This window comes from Chiloscyllium punctatum, chromosome 1 (genome assembly GCF_047496795.1).
Source record: "Chiloscyllium punctatum isolate Juve2018m chromosome 1, sChiPun1.3, whole genome shotgun sequence".
In the NCBI taxonomy this organism is placed as follows: domain Eukaryota; kingdom Metazoa; phylum Chordata; class Chondrichthyes; order Orectolobiformes; family Hemiscylliidae; genus Chiloscyllium; species Chiloscyllium punctatum.
The window spans coordinates 33,140,788-33,157,338 of NC_092739.1; the positions used below are offsets into that span (position 1 = coordinate 33,140,788).

Consider the following 16,551-nt stretch of genomic DNA (forward strand, 5'->3'; position numbering starts at 1 on the left):
TTTCAAAGCCATTGATAGGAATTGTTGTTCAGATTCAGATGCCTTTAACAGAGTAGCTTTCAAATATCTTCTGAATCAGGTTGCTCAGAAATGTTATTACAGCTCTGGAGGAGATAAGACTTGAACCTGAAGCCTCCTATCCCAGAGGTAGGGATACTGCCAATGCATTAGCAGAGCCCCCAACTTTCTTTTATTCATTCACAGGATGTGAGCAGGATGTTGGCTGCCCATATTTATTGCCCAATCTATAATTGCCCAGAGGGTAGTTAAGAGTCAATCACATTGTTGTGGTCTGGATGAAGGGCTTATGCCTGAAACATCAATTGTCCTGCTCCTCGGTTGCTGCCTGACCTGCTGTGCTTTCCCAGTAACACACTCTCAACTCTGATCTCCAGCATCTGCAGTCCTCACCTTCTCCCTGTTGTGGTCTGGAGTCATATGGAGGCCAAACTGGTTAAAGATGGATGTTTCCTTCCCTAAAGAACATTATTCAAGCAGATGACAATCGACAATGGATTTATAGTCATCATTAGACTCTTAATTCCAGAATTTTATTGAATTCAAATTCCATCACCGGCTATGACCAGCTTTTAAGTTGGTGGGAATGTAAAATATCTGTTAATTAGTTTCATGGTGGAAAAGACCCCTCTTATTTCTGGAAGACTTTTCTTCCATCTAAGAATTAAGACCCACAAGACAGCAAGTCTCTTTCACCAATAACTCAAGCAGCCTTAAAGCTTTCAAAAGCTAAAGTTTCCAGCTTCACACCCCTGGAAGAGTAAGAATTATAGGGTGGGAGGATGGAGATAAAAGGGTTGAAGGACTTAATTGGTTTTGTCTATAGGGATCTCACTTTTATGACATATGGTTTTATTTTGCGTTCTCTATGCAAGAGGATTTTGTGTTATTGTGAAGGACAATCCTGCAAATATTTGTGTTTTAGAGTTTGAACTTTCTGTACTGGAGTTCATTTCAGGGTTTGTATGTTTGTGCACTCACAACATACATGCCATTCATTTTAAAAGCTGCATCTAAAGAAAATGTTTGACATCTCTGCAACAAGAGAACTGGAATTAGCCTCAACACCATCATTGTTGCCCTTGGTCAGATTCACCTTGTGGCCTGAAATGGTCCTACAGAGCTAAGCAGTTATGAGCAAGCATTAGCACCAGTTTTCTCTTTGATTATGTCTAGTCATCAAATACTATTTCATTTGCCCTTCTTCTGACTGGAGTCACCCAAACTTCCATGTAAACCATTGATCTTTGCTGCAAGTAAGCGTGTGGGCATCAATGGTGATAGAATTGTCACTTCCTCAGTACCTTCAACAGTTAAGAGTCTGCTGTTCCACACCATCTAGGTTTATACCAGTGGAATGGCTACTTTAGCAAAGGTACCAGAGATTACCCTGCATCACTGGAATTGTATTAATGCAAAGGGTCAAAGCATTGACTTTGCAAAAGGAAAACAAATAGAAGACTGAAAACTGTGAGAAAAAGAATGGAAAATGTGTTTTAATGTCATTTGTAATCAATCATTCTTAACAAGGGTTAATTGCAATCCGAAGGATGGTTTTCAAAAGCTTTTCTTTCTGCTAAAATTCCAGATACTACCTTTTGCACTGGGTCAGTGAAAACTTCCAATCCAATGTTAATATTTGTGAGTTGAGAAAAATAGAAATAAACCACTTCTGAAATTCAGTGGTACATCTCTTATTTCAGTTCTCTTTTAACGTGATTAATTTGCAATCTGAAATGAATTATCATTCAAAAATACGACAGTATGACTTTGAATAAATGAATTGCCATATTCCCTGCCTTTGTTACTGTGGCAATCCATTACCTCTGCTCCAAGTCCGACACCATGGATTGGGAGGCAGAGGGATATATTTTCTCAATGGGTGAAACAAAATCATGGATTTGGCAAGAAATGTTTTTCTTCTCCATGGTTACGTCGCCCCTTGTGGAATTATTCTGCAAGTTAGTACCAGAAACCAGACTCCTGTCAGAAGCAGGGCAACTGAAATAGTTTTTGATGACCACAGATAATCAAAAAGAAAACTGATACTAATGCTTGCTCGCAACTGCTTAGCTCTGTAGGACCATTTCAGTCTAGAAGGTGAATCTGACTAAGGGCAACAATGCATTGTAGTGGGTAACTGAAATTGTGTACAGTCAAATCATGGAGATGGCTATTGAGTAAGGTAATGGTTCTGAAACAGTCAATGTTGAAGTTGCATTATCTCCACCCAACTGATGCTATCACACAGTCTTTGGATGGAGAAGCAGTTAGTCTTACACAGAGTGCTGATGGAAATAAACATGACATACCTGGCTCCTGATATCTTTTTATGCCTGACTAGTTGAAGGTAATTATAACTATTGTTACCATGCAATAAATTATATCTTGTCATGTATGACTAATGCCTGTTAAAACACTGCTGTGATCTATTCTCACCACTGATAACAGATCCTAGGCTTAGCATAGAAAGAAAGATTGCTGAGAGGAAACGACTCAGGTTACAAACCACCATGGTTAGTAATCAGAAGATTCAATGCACCAGCACTGATGGTATCTGAGAATACAACAAAGATGATCTCAGCTTTAGGATAGACCAAAAAATTTTATTTTCATCTGAAATTAGGAGAGTCACTTTCCAACCATTTGAATTACACCATACATCTCTGATATTTCTCAATTAGTAATGATCTTGGTGAACAGTATGCAAAGGCATTCACTAAATGATCTCCTTCTTTGGCTATTTTATGATTTTTGTACCCATTGCACATTTTTTGCCTTTCCTAAGTGGTCTCCACAAATTGCTTTCAGGGAGGCGGGTTTGCTCACCTATTGCTCTTGGTTTGTGGGCAACAGATGGCAACAATGTGCTTTGGTTTAAAAATACTGTTAGAGTTCTATCTATATAAAAAGGATTCTGATTAACATTCAATCAGTGGAATGTAGACCAAATATTACAGCGCACACTAAAAGATGGTAGTGGCTGGACCCAGCAACCATGCAGTGACGAGTCCTTTCTAGAGATTTTAAACTTGCTGTCACCCCATTATATCAGAAAAAGAAGCAATATAACAGCCAAAGTCGCCTCACAAAGTCCGTGATGCTCTTTTACACCACTCTACACATGTTAATGATGTCAAACTGATCGAGTCTTTGTGCCTTTACTATTTATTTGATCTCACTGACTGAAAAATAAACCAGATAGTCTGTGTTGCATTTAGGTTCATGAAAATAAATGAACCAGTAATCTACACCCACCTGCAAACTCATATACACGGGGCTGATTCAAAAATATTTCCACAAATGAAAGCGGCATAAAGGAACAAAAGTATTTAGTAATGAATGAGTTAAGGTAGTTCAGATGGGAGTGACAGTTCAGTTAGCAGACCTCAGACATGAGGCTACAGTGCATAGACAGCATAGATATGATAATATATCATCTTCTAAATGTCTGTGCTTTGAATAATTACCAGACGTGCTGTGTGCTGGAGGAACAAATGTTCTGTCCTAACACAAAGGGCACCCAGTCACCAAACCATTATTCACTTCTGGAGAGTAAAATAAGCCGATTGTACTTGTAAAGTTAATGGGTTGAATGTTTGAAATTCTTCTGGCCTGATGTGAACCCCATACTACAGATTTTCTGGTAATTTGGAATGAAGACTGAAGTATGTCTTAACTGTGACTGGTCAGTCCAGTCTGTAACAGGTCGATATAGTGATACAGTTCTAAGATACCTGAAGATTCCTGAAGAAGGGCTTATGCCCGAAACGTCGATTCTCCTGTTCCTTGGATGCTGCCTGACCTGCTGCGCTTTTCCAGCAACACGTTTTCAGCTCAGTTCTAAGATACGTTAACTGGAGCTGTGACATCCAGTGCAAGTTTTGCAGAATCAGTTTCAAGAACATCATCAGAATCGGTGCCTAAAATATAAAATGATGAGCCAATTCATCACGCTAAGGGGTAAACTCTCGCTGTTCTCCTGCACTTATGTTCTTACTTTCCTTTCAAACAATTTTCTCATGGCTGACATCCAGGTTGTTTGGATTGTGTAAAATGGCATGCTTGAAAGCAACATGACATTTTTAATCTAAGTTATCACTGAGGATTTCAACAAAGTCAGCACAAATAAATTGTGCAATAACAAAAAACACTGACTTTCTTTCAAAACTTCTTGAGCAGATGACTCAGTGGTTAGCACTGCTGCCTCACAGCGTCAGGGACTTGGGTTTGATTCCAGCCTCAGGTGACTGCTTGTATGGAGGTTGCACATTCTCCCTTTGTCTGCGTGGGTTTCCTCTGGGTGTTTTGGTTTTCTCCCACAATCCTAGGATGTGCAGGTTAGATGGATTAGCCATGCAAAATTGCCTGTAGTGTCCAGTGATATGTAGGTTGGGTGGAAATGCAGGGATGGGGTGGGTATGGATGAGATGCTGTTCAGTGGGTCTGTGTAAACCAGATGGGCCAAGTGGCCTGCTTCCACTCTGGAGGGATTCTATGCTTCTAAAGCCAGAAGAAGGAATTATCGCTGATGAGATGCTGAGACTGATTTTGACAAAAAAGGAAGAATGATAGAAATTATACCTGAAGTGTACAGTCATCTGTTGAATCAATTAACACAAGTATTAAAGGCATAAAAAGGAATTACAATGGAATTATTTTCAGGCAGAAGAGAAGATCACATGTGTGTCAAGGTTTTGACCCTGCTGAGCTCTTTTTGCCAGCACTTGACCCATATCTCTCTAAACCTTTCAAATTCATGTGCCCATCCAGATGCCTTTTAAATGTTGTTATTGTACCAAACTCCACCATGTCCTCTAGAAGCTCATTCCATACACGCACCACCCTCTGTGCAAAAAAAGTTGCCTATTGAGTCACTTTTAAATCTTTCCCCCTCACCTTAAACCTATGCCCTCTAGTTTTGTACCCTCCCACCCAGGGAAAAGACCTTTGTTTAGTTACCCTATCCATGCCCCTCATGATTTTAAAGATCACCCCTCAGCCTCCTATGCTCCAGGGAAAATAGCCCCAATCTATTCAGTCTCTCCCCATAGCTCAAACCCTCCAACCCTGGCAACATTCTTGTAAATCTTTTCTGAACCCTTTCAAATTTCATAGCACCTTTGGTATAGCAGGGAGACCAGGACTGAATGCAGTATACCAACAGTGGCCTAACCAATATCCTGTACAACTGCAACATGATCTCCCAACTCCACTATTCAATGCTCTGACCAATAAAGGTGTATAGGATGGGCTGAAGGGGTAACCTTGTTGATGATATTTGACAGCTGCACAACCTTGAATGTGTCTTATAAACATTCCTATAGGTGCCACAGATAGCACAATCAAAACCTGTTTCCTGTACATGCAAACAGCTTGTTTTCTGTATCTGCTTATCTGCGCTGGCTGTTTGTTAAGCTGTATAAGAGAAATGGTTTCATTCCAAGTGGTCAGACTTTACCCCGAACTGAGATCGCAGAGGGTGCCAGGAACAAACAGAAGCTTCCAGACCAGCCATCGAGCAAGGCATCACCGACGGGCAGGAGGGCACGAGCCTCATTGCTTTCTTTTCTTACTTTTTAATCTTTTTTATTCCTTAATAGGTGTTCATTTTTCTTTACCTCTTTCTTATCCATTTTTTCATTATTACTTAATAAATGTTCATATCTAAGTAAATTTATGTTGTTGAGACTTCTCTTATCTACATTTAACCAAATACAAAAGAACCGTTTGTGTTCCACGACAAAAGGCAAGCATACCAAACACCTTCTTCACTATCCTATCCACCTGTGACACCTCTTTCAAGGAACTATGAACCTGCACTCCAAGGTCTCTTTGTTCAGCAACACTCCCCAGGAGCTTACCATTATGTGTATAACTCCTGCCCTGATTTGCCTTTCCAAAATGCAGCACCTCACATTTATCTAAATTTTAACTTTAATTGGGCCATAAATAGTCATAGCAGATGAAATAATTATCCTTAGTAGGTTGGTGCAGAGGCCAGTTCTGAATATATTGAAATTTACAGTAATTAAATGTTGAAATATTAAGACATTGGGCAGAATCTTGTGCCCTCACCATGTAGTGAGTTTTGTGGCAGACAGGCTTTAAACTGGTGATGGATGAGGAGTGAGGACACCATTTTCTTCCCATCCCTACCCCAATTGGGTCTGTTGCGGAATATCCTGTGGATAGCTTTACCACCCTGCCACCAATTGAGGCCTTTGTTCATAATCAATTCCCAAGTAAGGGTCTCATCATACTGCTGCTGGTATTCAACCAGCAGCATGTAGAACAGGCACCAAATACTAAACTCCTTGTCAGTGCTCTAGAGTAAACAGGCCTCACAGACAAAGACCTTGCCCAACTATTACAAGTGAGTGTTTTATCCCTGCCATGCACTAGGTTCCTTTCAGAAAATGTGATTCTGGGGATAGAACACAGTCAGAGAAAGCTAAGAAATCAAAGTTACCCTGACAAAGACGTTAATGATGTGGAATAGTCTATAACATGCAAGAAATCTAAATATTCCTCAGGGAAAAATGTGATCCAGATAATACGTTAGTAAGCTGATACTTACATCAAAGGTCATCTTGTGGATTTCAAGTTGGACAATGGGGCGAGTGACAAGTAGTGAGCTATGATTAAAAAAATACTGAGTATAGTCAACAAGAGCACAACTATATAGTCTAGGAAGCATAATGTATTTCTGAGCAACTCTCCCATATAGAAGATTCCAGACAGTAGAAAGCCTATAAGTACATCTCAATCAAGGATTATTGCTCTTGATTAAAAACATGTACGTTGCCGACAATTTTGTTCAAATTGCAGAAGGTTTTAAACTAGTTAATGTCAAGGAACAATGAGTCAAGAAACAACTAGTCAAAGATTCATAGCAGGACCCAAATAGAAAGCAGAATCCATTAAAAAGAGCTGTATTTGCTTAAGAGATTAATTTTATGCTGTCAGAGATGGGAACCAATGACTAAACTGGTTTAGCAGAAATGTTTTTAACTACTATTAAACTGAAGACAGTTTAGAATACTAGAATCATTCTTGTCTTCATCAGAATACAAGATTTGCAAGAAATCACAAGCAGTGAGGTAGCCAAGGAGTAGTATCTCAACTTGAACTAATGTACAAATACATAATTCATGCATTTCGGAATGTGACACAATGTTGCGAACAAAGAGTTATAACACATTCAAATCTGATGTTTGATACTGAGGTGACTCAATAGAGACAAGTTGAACAGAAATATTTTTTATCTTTACCAGAAGAATCCTCAGAAACTGTGACAGAATTCATGCCAAGTAAAAAGCAAATCTCAAGTAATGGAATTAAGGAAGAGAAAAATGGACAAATGAAATAGCTGATGGAGAATGAGAATTTCCAAACCAAGTAGTAAGTTGTAGTAAAGAATCTATATTGTTCAGCACACATCTACAGGCAGATTCAATTTAAAAGTCTGTTGACATAAATTCATGATCTAGTGTATATAATTCCATGGAAGCCACCACTGAGAAGGGATGAGTAATGTCTGTCCCACCCATGTAATGCTCTCTACAACCTCTTCCATCAGGCAGAAGATATAAAAGCTTGAACACAAGTACCAACAGGTTCAAGAACAGCTTCTTCCCGGCTGTTATTAGACTGATGAATGGACTCCCTAACTTCAAATAATGTTGATTTTACTTTGCACACCTCTTGTGCAGTGTAACCTTATTTGCCTCACTCTGTCTAAGCACCCTATGATCTGTATGTCCTTGTTTGCTATGATCTGCCTGTACTGCTCGCCAGACAATGCTTTTCACTGTACTTAGGTACAAGAGACTACAGTAAATTGAATCAAATCAAATCAAATTAAATTAGCCTTCCACTCAGAAAACTGCCAGTCTTCCTACTCCAAAGAGGATGTATTTGAGGAGAGAAGTGAAACCTCCAGTTGGCCTAAATTGTAAACTCATTGACTTGAGGGACATGACTCAAGATATGCATAAATGGGAGAGAGGGTGGGGCTGGGGGGAAGGTAGCTGGGAATGCAATAGGCGGGTGAAGGTGGTAGTGAATGTGATAGGTTGAAGAGGAGGGTGGAGCTGATAGGTAGAAAGGAAGATGGACAGGTAGGACAGTTTAAGAGAGAGGTGCTGATTTGGAAGGTTGGGTCTGGGATAAGGTGAGGGGAGGGGAAATGAGGAAACTGGTGAAATCCACATTGATCCCATGTAGCTGGATCACCAATGCATTCAGAAATTAGATGCTAACATACAATAAACTATTCTTTGTCCAATATATGAATCTCTTCTAGTTAAACCAATAGCTGGGAGATAGAAAGCAGATAGCTATAGGCTAATCAACCTAACATCTTCTTTGGAAATTACATTATTAAAGAATAGCAGGACATTTAGAAAGCCATAATGTAATTAGACAAACTCAATGTGGTTTTGTAAAGGAAAACATGCTTGAATGATTTATTAGAGTTCTTTGAGTAAGTCATAAGGAGAGTGGCTCATGGGGAACAGTAGAGGTGATATAGTTGGATATCCACAAGACATTTGGTAAGGTATTGCATAGAAGGCTACTGTACTATGTAAGAGCTCATGATGCTGGAGTAATATATTAGCATGGGTAGCAGATTATTTACTTAATGAGAAGCAGAGAGTCAGGACAAATGACTTAGTTTCAGATTGACAAAGTGCAACTAGTAGAGTGTTACAGGAATCAGTGTGGGAGCTTCAACAGACAACATTTCAATGGTGGCTCAATGGTTAGCACTCCTGTCTCACAGCGCCAGGGACCCAGGTTCAATTACAGCGGTAGGCAACTGTCTGTGTGGAGTTTGCACATTCTCCCCAGCTTTGCATGGATTTCTTCCAGATGCTCCAGGGGAAGACGTGTACATTGGGTGGATTGGCCATGCTAAATTGCCCACAGTGTCCATGGATGTGCAGGCTAGGTGGATTAGCCATGGGAAATGCAGGGTTACCGGGATTGGGTGGGTCTAGAGAGGGTGCTCTTCAGAGCATTGGTGTGGACCTGATGGGATAAATAGCCTGCTTTCACACTGCAGGGATTCTATGATTATTTGAAACTGGAACTGGACATTCAAAATGATGGAATGTTATGTCATGACCTCATGTCAGGGTCAAATATGAAACCAAGTTTGTGAGCAGTCTAATTCAAGAGAGCGATGGAATTAATAGCAAAGGAGCAAAGTTGTTGTCAGAGAGACAACAGAAAATTTATTGAATCTTCTTCAGGCAATAAAGGCCTTGACTGTGTGCTGGAGAATTCAAAAGATCTATTCTTTCAGCCAAAGTAAAATGACGCACAGTTTACCACATCATACTTAATCTGCTAATTGTTTGACCGCTCACTTAACATTTCTTCCAAGTCTTTAGCACAGATTGTAAACAGCTCGTATCATTGAATCTCTACAGTGTGGAAACAGGCCATTTGGCCCATCTGATCCACACCAACCCTCCAAAGATCATCCCACCCAGACCTACCCTATCCCTTAGCCCTGCATTTCGCAAGGCCAATCCACCTGGTATACACATCCCTGGATACTATGGGCAATTTAGCATGACCAATCCACTTAACCTGGACATCTTTGGAGTGTGGGAGGAAACTGGAGCACCCAGAGGAAACCCACTCAGACACAGGGAAGAATATGTAAACAGTCTACCCACAAACAGTTGCGGGCCCTGGCACTGCGAGAGGGCAATGCTAACTACTGAGCCACTGTGCCACCCAAGATTACATCTACCTTAACTGACTTGTTGTTGAACCCTCTCCTATGCATTTGTTAACTCCAGACTTGACTATTTCTAAGCACTAGTGGTTGATATCTGCATTAACTTTAGGTCATCCAAAATTCTGCTGCCCACATTCTAACTCACACCAAGGTCAATTCTACCATCAACTCTGCTCTCACTGACCTACACTGGCTTGTGGATTAGTTTCCCAAATGTTTGATTTTGAAATCATCTGGTTTTCAATTTCTCTCCCAAACTTGGCAATCTCTTCCTGCTGTATATCCCCTGAGGAATCTCTGGTCTTCAAATTTTGCCCTTGGAGATTCCTGATTTTAGTCACTCCATCATTTTTGTTTACAAGGCCCTAAGCTCAGGAATCCCTTCTGTATATATCCCTACCTCTCTACCTCACTTGCCATCATTAAGATTCTCTTCCTGCTTTAATATCTCTTTATATTTTCATATTTTTTCACATTTTGTTTTATAATGCTCTTGTGAATCGCCTGGAGCTATTTTATTTTGTTAGAAGGTGTTATATCAATACAAAATGTTGCTATGTTGAGGCGAGTAGATTTGCTTACTATATGCTGTAAACTAGCAAAGATTGTCCTTACATTGTGAATATTTTGCAGGTAAAAGGTGCAGTCTGTGAGAGAAGGGAAAGGTAGTTCAGAGACTGCACACCTTGCTCGACTCCAGCTGAATGTGTTCCCCTTAGCTTGTTTGACAATTAGGCTTTACTGGATAGGAAATCTCAGCAGAGTCCACATTAATAACCTTGAAGATTTTGCTAAGCTGAATTGTTGGATGCTTTTTGATCTTACTCGGCAGCTAAACTATGGTTCAGGATACCTGTCACATGTTCAGCCATAACACTGGTGTCAGTGTGAACCTTTTGAAAGTATCCCCTTTTACTCATTCCGATTATCTCAGAAATTTCATAAGCCAAACCTCCAAAGAATAAACCTGTCCCATGACCTAACATTGCACTTTAATGTTAGGTTAAAAATTCCAGCCACCAGAAAATTGAAGTGATAGAATTGCTGTCTGAAAGGCAGCAATGATACTATTCTAATGATCACAGATCACCTATGGATTCATTGAGTGGAACCTCTTGCAATTTATAAAGGCAAGGAAATGCAGAACACTAACCAATAAAGTCACCGATAAAATGTTACCTGGATTTTATGGAATCCTGCTATGTGAGAAAAAATGGTCTCACATTTTGCTGAAAGTTGTTCATATTGGAAACTCTTAGTGTAGACATGGTCCCAAGCTTCAGATAGCACTGATAGAAAGGGCAGGGAATTAAATTATAAATGTTGCCCTCCTACTGTGTTTTTCCAGATGCTCATTCCCTTGTGAGTGCTCAGTCAATGATCCTGGAGGAAAATAAACCAAAAGGCCAGGAATGGCTCTCCTAACTCACCTGCATATTTCACCTTCCCTTGTGGAATTGTGTGAAACAGACAGTTGCATGATGGGAAAACTGGCCAACCCCTGGTTGTAACACAACACAAGGTAAATCTATAAACAAAGGTCAAAGCATTGCTAACCTCAGCAGGACTTGAAATAGGCTAAAGCTACATAAATTCTTTAACCTTGGTAGACCTCAGCGGAGCTTGATTCGCTGGCTCCACATAAATCCTGGGATACCAACTAACCCCAAGTAAAGACGTCCCACAAAATTTTCTGAGCCCCCAACAAGGACGAGATTATGAGATGACGTATGTGGCACAAGGTTTTGGGAAGTCAATATGATAAACCTGTAAACATAGAACATAGAACATAGAACATAGAACAATACAGCACAGAACAGGCTCTTCGGCCCACGATGTTGTGCCGAACTTCTAACCTAGATTAAGCACCCATCCATGTACCTATCCAAATGCCGCTTAAAGGTCGCCAATGATTCTGACTCTACCACTCCCACGGGCAGCGCATTCCATGCCCCCACCACTCTCTGGGTAAAGAACCCACCCCTGACATCTCCCCTATACCTTCCACCCTTCACCTTAAATTTTGTCCCCTTGTAACACTCTGTTGTACCCGGGGAAAAAGTTTCTGATTGTCTACTCTATCTATTCCTCTGATCATCTTATAAACCTCTATCAAGTCACCCCTCATCCTTCGCCGTTCCAATGAGAAAAAGCCGAGAACTCTCAACCTATCCTCGTACGACCTACTCTCCATTCCAGGCAACATCCTGGTAAATCTTCTCTGCACCCTCTCCAAAGCTTCCACATCTTTCCTAAAGTGAGGCGACCAGAACTGCACACAGTACTCCAACTGTGGCCTAACCAAAGTCCTGTACAGCTGCAACATCACTTCACCACTCTTGAATTCAATCCCTCTGCTAATGAACGATAATACTCCATAGGCCTTCTTACAAACTCTATCCACCTGAGTGGCAACCTTCAAAGATCTATGTACATAGAGCCCAAGATCCCTCTGTTCCTCCACCTGACTAAGAACCCTACCATTAACCCTGTATTCCGCATTCTTATTTGTTCTTCCAAAATGGACAACCTCACACTTGGCAGGGTTGAACTCCATCTGCCACTCCTCAGCCCAGCTCTGCATCATATCTAAGTCCCTCTGCAGCCGACAACAGCCCTCCTCACTGTCCACAACTCCACCTATCTTCGTATCATCTGCAAATTTACTGACCCACCCTTCGACTCCCTCATCTAAGTCATTAATAAAAATTACAAACAGATCAGTAAAGTAATAACACAGATCATAATTCAATGTACCGATCTAATGGATGACTAACCCCTAGTAATAGTTACTGGTAGCTTTCATAAGTTTTAATTATGAAGGTTCCTGCTTTTCTCTCTGTAAGCACAAGCTTGTGACAGAGACTCAGGGTTGTCATCAACTCTCTTTCTTTTCCAAGTTCAGCTACTCTACATGCAGTTTCCTTGTTAATGCAGACCAATTGTTTTGTCAGAACGCATTTTGTTGAACTTTTGTTGAGCTTGTTTAGCTTTCACAGTTCTGTAGCTATTTTTAATCCATTTCTACACCCTCATCTCCAGGGAAGTATGGAAATCCAAGGGCAATATGAAAAGGACCGTAGCCTGGTAAAACAATTCTCTTTTACTCAGCTCTTTTATAGCCAGCAAAATTGCTATCTTCAGGGATCAAGGATCAAGAAAATTTATCCTTCAAGTTTACAGAAATAAAATACAGCAGATGCTGAAAATCTGAAATCAGATTGAAGAGTTATATTGGACTCAAAACTTTAACTTTCATTCTCTCTCCGCAGATGCTGTCAGACCCGCTGAGTTTCGCCAGTACTTTCTACCTTCAAGATGTTTGATCAATAAAGTTTCAATTTGTGCTGTTTTCTGATGCGTTCCAAAGTGAATAATGAAAAGTGAAGTTTAACATTTGGTGGCAATAAGAAAGCTATGGACGCAGATCAAATAAACATTAAGCACCTCACTGAATGGAAGAACAATCCAGGAGGGATGTATTATAGGCAACAGATCTACACCAGCAAATTTTTCCACCACTCTCTGGCATTATTCCATGTGCTTACTTTGGAATTGCTTACAATACTGAATAGTAAGAAAAATGGAGAAGAAAATACTACAGGAAAATTTGTACAATACCTATTGTAATGCAAATTAATTGCTTTCTACTTTTGAATTATTTAAAATGCTGAACAGAAGAAAAATGGAAAAGATAACATTACAGGGGAAATTGTACAACACATGCAATGTGGAAGCAATATATTACATTCCACTGTATGAATTGTCAATTTACCACGTCCATTCTGTGTGCAAAACATTTATAAATTATGAGTGTTTAAGTACATAGTGTGTACCTGGTACTTGCAGAATAGAAACTGTAAATATTAGTTTGAATAGATGTATTCATTGATTTTTCTCCAGAACCATCCTTGCATTTCTCATTATAATAAAATAGCAGCAGCATCATACTGACCTTATTCCTAGTTGCCTGCAGACAACTTCAGCATCAGCTTCATCCCAGTGGTCATCACACACCGTTCCCCACTGACCTGAACGATAGACTTCCACACGGCCTTCATATTCAGAACTCCCTCCAACCAATCGAATTGGAACAAATACAGGTGCTAAAATTAAACAGAGACATGCATTGATGAATAGCTTCTGTGGCATTGTCCTTTACATCCAAACTTAACAATATATATCTATGCACACACATACACTCAGTAAAACATGCATTTCTTTATGCAAGGATTGTCAGTATCTATAGTATTTTTGAATCACTTATTCCACAATTAAGTCCATAATGAAGTTGCATAAAAACTTACTTGTCCAAAGATTTCCTAGATTTTACTGATGATCCTAATTAATTCATCTTACAATTGAAAGTAAGCAGTAACCAAACATGGAAAGCAGCAAGCATAATGTTTAGTTCGAGGAAAGGTCAATTAAATCTAAATTCTAACGTGTGTGTGCTAACTGTTCTCATATTGTTCAAGGGAAAAATGCTTGAAGGCATCACTGGGTGTACATGGAAAAATGTTTCTAATTCCCAAAACAATCATTACTCAGTATAATCAGCACATGGACAGAACAAAGTATTAGATCCAGTTGTTCTTTGACTCATTGGAACATTACAGCACAATGGAGTATTTTTCCTAGAATTTATTGTGACAAATCACTAAAAGAGTTGACAACTTATTTCATTACCTTTGGGGGGATAGCACGTAACTGATGCTGCCCGTTTATAAAAACAATCCCCACGCTGTCTAGTCTCCTTCACACACTCAAATAAATTGTATTCATCACCTCGGCACTGAACGTTACTCCAATGAATTAGTACCAATCCAGAAACAAGTACTTGTCCAGCATTTCCACTTTCACTGAATAAAATGAAAAGTTATAGAGTTACAAATACATGCAAAATGATAGAAAGACATTCTAATAATATTCTAACAGATGACCTGTGCCTCTCAATGTATCTTACCTGGAATTCTTTAAGTTTATGCCTGAATTTTAGTGTCTCTTAACTTTGAAGTAATATTTCAAAAGGGGTTTTGAAATTCCTTGACTCTCTCATTATACATATGCCAGAGAGCTAATAAGTGTACTCCTCTTAGATATGCCAGAAGATCCCAAAGACCTTATTACACAGATCCCTGTCAGAGGCAGTCTGATGTACCAGGTTGCTGAATAACAGAAATAGCCTCCAAGCCTGAGTAAACGGTTAGAAGAAAAAGTGTCCAGGGATATGCATGCTAGGTGGATTAGTCATGGGAAATGCAGTGTGATAGGGTAGGGGAATGGGTCTTAGTGGATGCTCTTCAGAGAGTCTGTGTGGACTCGATGGGCTGAATGGCCAACTTCCACACTGTAGGGATTGTGATATGTATTTAATTCCATTGCACTATGGAAACTGTCCATCCACACCCAATCTATCCCACCCCCCACCATGATACAGCTGTTTCCTTTTCAGAGTGTCATATCCTGAACTGTCACAGACAACTTCATAAATACTCAATTTGGGGACCCTTCCCTTGGCCCTCCAAACATTGATTAGGTCAGGAACTGAGGACACCAGCAGGCAGATTCCAGTATTCATATTTCTATCAAATACCAGCAAGTTTTAGATCCTAATTAAAATCCTTAAAACTTCCCAGCCTCTCTTTTTGAATGTTAAATTTGTTTTATAGGAAAAGCTTGGAAATCTTAATTTGTTCATTGCTTTTCTCAATCTAATGACAACATTGTATTGAGCGTGGTTTAGTATAGCAGCTAAAGACAACAGAATATTAACTTACAAGATTGAACAATTTGACAAAGCAACTATAGCTTAATGCACAAATGACTGTAGAAATTATCAGAGTTTATTAAATTGCTGAAAAAAGGCATACATGATAACATAACAAATGAAAATGATCAAAGATTTCTCTTTATAACTGCCACTTCACCTACTGCACATTTGCAGCAATTTCTATTGATACAGAATTCACATTGGGAAGGAAACTATTATTCAACAAATTGTAAAGCCACATCTGGGATGCAGGCTGCTTATTCTACTGGTGACAGTGTGGTGGTAGTATTTGTATCAAGACCATAACACACAAAGCGCAGTATGACTGAGTTATAATAATCATTTTTATGAGTTGGAAAATGACTAAAATGCTTCACCCTCCAGTTAACACAGTCTAGTAAATCCACAGGTTTTGAACTTTAAATTGTTCTGAAATGCTGCAGGAAACAAATTAATTACTAAATGGTAGCTACCACTTAAAAAAAGATTAAATTTAGCCTCAACAGACATTGAACAGTTAGGAATAATGTCCCAATGTTTAACATTAAGTAATTTAAATGTATTATTTACAAGTGTGTGGCAATCTCATTGCTACCTGCAGGGACAGTGATATTTCTTCTCCTAGGTTCTTCTCATGGTCCAAGGACACCCCTGGCAGTGTTGCGAGCTGGTTGTATGGAGAGGAGAATTAGGAGCAGCTTTCGTATTGTCAGGTTGGTTGCAATGTTTTGCCAACCAAAGACTGCCAAACAGAATGTCCCAATTAAACGTAAACAAGAGAGAGAGAGATCAGTCAACTTGTAACTTTTGGGCAGCATAATGGATAAGCAGTTAGCACTGCTGCCTCACAATCCCAGGGACCTGGGTTCGATTCCACCTTCAGGTGACTGTCCGTGTGGAGTTTGCACATTCTCCCCGTGTTTGAATGGGTTTCCTTCCAGATGCCCTTGTTTCGTCCCACAGTCAAAAGATGTGCAGGCTAGATGGATTGGCCATGCTAAAT

General features: G+C 39.7%; 1 protein-coding gene across 8 annotated transcripts in view; it reads right to left on the reverse strand.

The window, feature by feature from the left end:
* prss12 (serine protease 12) overlaps positions 1–16,551 on the reverse strand; it is a 144,792-nt gene that overhangs the window by 80,020 nt on the left and 48,221 nt on the right. For all 8 annotated transcript variants that reach the window (XM_072588929.1, XM_072589012.1, XM_072589020.1 and 5 more), the window contains 2 exons: positions 14,465–14,637; positions 13,731–13,881 (listed from right to left, as the gene is read on the reverse strand). In XM_072588929.1, the coding sequence (XP_072445030.1) occupies positions 13,731–13,881; positions 14,465–14,637 (324 nt within the window). The remainder of the gene's footprint in view (positions 1–13,730; positions 13,882–14,464; positions 14,638–16,551) is intronic.